The following is a 5,406-nucleotide window of genomic DNA, read 5'->3' as shown; positions in this document are numbered from 1 at the left end:
TGTGTTGTATTTAAGGTTGGAAATACTAACCCTCATTCACAGCCTACCAGTCAACCCAAGGATACTCGTGCTTCCTTTTTATTCTTCCGGCCGCCCTTTCATATTTTAAAATCTACAATGATGAAACATGCATATAATGTTATGAAGAGACGAAAATCACATTTGACTTCCCAAACCATTTCACTGTTTTGAGGACATTTTGGTAGTAAGCCTAAGGGGTTATTACCCAGAATAATTTGTTGCGTACCAAATTATTGTGGTGGTTCTTACTCGTCTGCCGTTCAGACCGTTTGACTTTCGAGTGGACGATCAGAAACAGACAGACCTAACAGTCAACCACTCTCGATGCATTTTGGAAGTTTTAGAAAGGTTGTTTATGTAGGGAGAGGCTAAAGGCTAAAGCCATGTCACAAGTGTTCCCCACAACATAGTCTTCTTATGCAGATGCTGTACTGTTCAGATATGATCAGGAATGTCATCAAGGATAAGAATTTTTTTTTTTCATAATATTTTTGATAATTCGAGATACATAGGTACAACGTGCCATACAGTATAATTTTGTAATGCAATAAACTGGGATCCACAAAATATATTAATCCATCTCAAAATTCTAAATAGCATTTAAATAATAAAAAATGGAGACAGCCAAAATTTATGAAAACGGGAAAGCTCATTTGAGTATATGCCTGATCAAGCATCTGATAAAAAGAAGCATGGCCTTATCCACCACTACCAGAGTTACTCTACTCTCTTCGTCTCCTATTTTCTCACTCTTTTCCTCACACCTCATATATCTTTGCTGGCCATTAATTCATCTCGTAAATGCCAGACGGATACGTAGCAAATTTTGGCCAACACTATCTCATTGTAGGGAGAATATACTATATATTCATGTGATATTGATGATGTATGTATGAACCATATGATTTGATTTGTAATATTTAAATATGTAGATTTTTCTTATAAATTAAGTCGTGACGTATTAGTAATATACAATATACGTGCTCTACATATGGGGACTTATGAATAGAATTTTTCTATTAATAACCGGAGATTGGTGCCCCAATATTTTCAGTTGATAAGCTTGCAAAAGTTGAAAGGGAAAAATTGAAAAATGAAGTCAAAACGCCTTTGATCATCTCAGTTTTTGTTGATTGATGAAGCGTACGTTGAGAAAAGGGTTTCCATGATTATGGCAGAGTAAACTTTCCAAGTCATGTTTACCATCTGGTGATCTATTTAATTTCCTCTTTGTTACAGTGGGGAATATATACTGAAATCTGAAATATAGTGAGATATACTTTTCTAGGTATATAGTAGTGGGTCGGGCTTCTACAGGAAAAACCCACTTTCTTTGCCACAATTAATAGAAAAGTTTATCATCTCCAAATCTCCAATCTTCAAAGTAAATATGGTATATATATATATATATAGGTAGAAGCTAATCAATTGACTCCAAATCTCCAAGTTTTTTTTTTTATATTTATTTTCGCTAGTTAGTGTGCAGAAGTAAAGCTAAAGAATTGAGGGGGTGAAACATGTGGCTTTGGTTTTCCAGACAAGATGCAATTAAGTGTACATGCCACTTAGGTTACGTTAACAATATCATATAAATAATAAAATTTATCTCTTTTTATTAGTTTAAATTATTAAAATAAGTGATTATTTTACATAATATCAAAGTAAAAATCTTGTGTTTGAACTTTAATTCTACACTTCATTTAATTTAATTAAATATTTTATATGTTGAATGAGTCTAGTCTATATATAAAGAAGAGTGTTAAGAATATAATATAAATAATAAAATCATTATCTTTTCATCAATTTTAAATTTAAAAAAAAAAATAATTTTACAGGATACAAATCTTGAAAGAAAGAAGAACGGAAGGAGAAGGGGAAGAGGAAGAGGAAGAGGAAGAGTTGGGCGTTGGTCAAAAGAGAGAGAAAGGAATAGATCAGAGGTTTAGGACGAAATGTCTGTGTGTGAGGACAACATATTAAATTGCCCTAAAGTCTCAATCAATATTTATCGTTAATAATTAATAATTGGCACGATCACAGTCTCCAAAGTCAAGCAAAGCATGTGGCTGATAAGCCTGCACGATTATCTCGCATGGGCCGCGTAGTAAATAAGCGCGCAACCTTTCGCTTCCTTGAAATATCTTCTCCATCAAATCAATATATATATATATATATATATAAGAAAATAATTCATTTTTGTTTTATTGATGAAGAAGAAGAAAAGATCGATTTTTTGAGGGAAAAAAACTACATTAATTTTGAGAAACAACATGTGACGATTCAAGAAGATTAGTTGCAGGCCACTATCTACAAAACGTTCTTGGAATTTTGTTTTCCCACGTAAGCACTAATTTCTTTCTGTAAACCTATGTGAAAGTAGAGTTTTTCATATATACAAGCCATAGCTTAAAATCAATGAGACGAAAGACGTATTCGTCGTTAGCCTACCGACATGGTCATGACGTACAATAATTCTTATTTTTCTGGGCAAACTTTTGACGTCCTGGCTTGTCTGTTTGTTTCTGCACGGAATTATTTGTCTGTGCAAACGCATGTGTTTTGTTGGGGATAAAGATAGATAGATAGTTACGAGCGGATTCTCGTCGTCCTACATGAACCAAAACTAAAATAAAATAAGATTTATAATATTTATTATGTATTAAATACTATTCAAAATATTTATACAACAATAATAAATTACATAGGCCGAACCCATTTTATACATGAATTATGCATTTTATATAAATTACATATATAAACCCAAGAAAGAAAATTAAAGTTTAAATTAAATCTTGCGTGGTTTTTCATTTTTGTCACGTTTCTATATATTAATGTTTCTTTTGAAAGTAATTATATGTGATTCATTCATGGAAGATACAATTCATAAAATTTCTAAGGAATTGCATGAGCGCTGGTTGAAATATATAGTGAATATTCATTGCACTTAAAAAAAAAAAACTATCTGTGAATATATAGTGAATATTCATTGCACTTAAAAAAAAAAAAACTATCTGTTGAGGAACATATATATATATATACAGCGCATAATTTTCTTGAAAAATTGTTGCAACTGATTTATTGTAGTAAAGTCAAAACGCCAACTCCTACTAGTCTTATCCTAGTTAGCTTGAAATTGAAAGGGCAGTAACTGTTTGTCTGTTAGGTTGGAGTTCTCTATCAATCCTACGTAATTGATGCAAACTGTTAGGTTTTATTGTATGTTGCTCATGACATCGCAACAATCATTTGCATATATCTTCAACCTATTATTAATCACCAAAATTTCTTCAACTTTTTGTTAATTATTAGATCATATCACGTTCCACTCTTTTTAAAAAAAAAAATTACGTTAAATTTACACACTTTACGACTATATCTAATATTATTCATACATGAATGGATCGAGTTAACTTCGTTGAGTAAGCTTAATTAGAGAGAGAGAAAAAACACAATTGCTTGAATTTTCAAACAAGCAAACGTAGGAAAAGAAATAATGTTTACAGTTCTAGAGTAGGTAAATTTGAAATTAACATAAAAATCATTTTTAATATATAATAGTCTCTATTTTTAAAAAATAAATAATTTAGACACTATAACTATATATATATAACATTATCCAAAGATAATAATAATAACATCAATTTACCTTTTTTTTTTTATTTTTTTTTATCAGCAGGTCAATGACGTCGCCGACAACTTTTTTTGATGAGCGAGAATATGATCCCCTTGAGCTGAACTCTTTGTTCGTTTTTCCGCTAGTCAGGGAATCTCTTCTCATTACAAGAGTTTTGAGCTCATTAGCTACGCCTAGGCGTGATAAACAGGTCTGCTTATTTAAGTTTGTGATCATGTTCCTCTAACTCGAGGCACTTCCAAAATCACTTTACAATCGAACTCATGAGACTCAGCGCAAGCGTAGGATTAGATCAGGAGCCCAACTAAGTAGTTGCCAATCTGAATCAATCCGAATCCTCAAAACATTTTCTTACTAGGATATGATACTCGATCGTGATATGTATATATATATATATATATATGTATGTACATATATTTTGGAAAATATGAAGAACTTGTTAAAAATCAAGATTCCCACGAGCCATCTTCTCGGTCATCCTGGCCAAACATTTAAGGTTGCATCCAATTATAGTATCCGCAAAAGTGCATGTATCCTCCTTCTTACTTCCCAAGGGAACATCCACCACGTACGACTCGATCACCACCGTCTTTTCCTCGGCCTCCTCATGCAAAGTCGTGGTAGAACGATAATTCACGAGCCGGTGATCGCCACCAATGATGCTGAAAATCATGATGTGCATATCGTCGTCGAGCTTTTCAAGCCTCTCGGTGCTAGTTCTGGCCGGTAAGCCGGAAACAATATTCACGTCACGTATGCTTCCTATGCCACCATTATTGCCGGCGCGCATGGTGCTACTCCGGACGAACTGCTTGTATGCTTTTGGGTTCTCGAAGCGGCGGACCACGGACCAAACTAGGGGAAGGGGTGCGTCTATGGTTTGGACTTGGAATGAACCGCACTGGTTTGCTGAGAGGACGGGGTTGTGGTAGCGGCTTATCATCATGGCTGCAGCTGCTCCTGTTTTTTGGTTCCCTTGAATTTTTCGATATTGGCTTGGGTTATGCAGCATCTTCTTGTTCATGTTGTTCTTTGCCGTTACTGCATGTGGTGTGTGTACATATATATACATATATATAGGTGCGTGTGTGCGCCTGTTTTTACCTTGGGTAGAGATTGATTTGCCAAATTAGTGAAGGTACTGTCTGGGATAAGTGCATCCAAGATCACTTCTGTTTTTGGCTTCTTCTGCTTGGATCGGTAGAGGCCGCGGACTCTTTCTTTGAGTTTTGGCTTTTTTCTGATCAGCTGTGTAATCTCTTGGGTTCTGAGTTGTCTCGAGTGCCTAGTTTGTGCGTGTTATCTTTCTTCTTTTTCTCTTTTGTTTGAGCGGTACTCTCTGCCGCCTGAGTAGTTCAGTTTGACCGTATATTACTTTTCTTTGTCTTCTTTTTTATATTTTTTAATATTTTTAAAAATAAAAAAATAAATAATACACTTAAAATCACATTCTTAATTATTAAATAAATATAAAAAATTTATGACTAGCAGTCATTTGAGAGGATAAATAGAGATGACATATAAGCATTTCTCCTTTTGTTTTATTTTTTTTCTTTTTCTCTACGCCTAATTAATGTATATATATCTAATTTGTATGCATCTCTTCAATTCTTTTTTCATGGACCGATCCTTTTAGCCATATACATTGGTCGTTGAAGTCTGTAATATTGAATGCAACGTGTACCACAGTTTCTTATAACCATGTGTTTTGGACACGTCTATTTCAATATTAATATTTATTTCAATATTAA

General features: G+C 33.6%; 1 protein-coding gene across 1 annotated transcript; it reads right to left on the bottom strand.

Moving 5' to 3' along the window:
* Nucleotides 1–3,653: 3,653 nt before the first annotated feature.
* LOC122278808 (abscisic acid receptor PYL12-like) lies at nt 3,654–4,984 on the bottom strand. The gene has a single exon (XM_043089011.1). The coding sequence runs from the start codon at nt 4,725–4,727 to the stop codon at nt 4,095–4,097; it is 633 nt and encodes a 210-aa protein (XP_042944945.1). The 5' UTR covers nt 4,728–4,984; the 3' UTR covers nt 3,654–4,094.
* Nucleotides 4,985–5,406: the final 422 nt, after the last annotated feature.

This window comes from Carya illinoinensis, chromosome 10 (genome assembly GCF_018687715.1).
Source record: "Carya illinoinensis cultivar Pawnee chromosome 10, C.illinoinensisPawnee_v1, whole genome shotgun sequence".
Classification (NCBI taxonomy): Eukaryota; Viridiplantae; Streptophyta; class Magnoliopsida; order Fagales; family Juglandaceae; genus Carya; species Carya illinoinensis.
The sequence above is the reverse complement of the archived record's forward strand: the minus strand, read 5'-3'. Positions and strand labels throughout refer to the sequence as shown.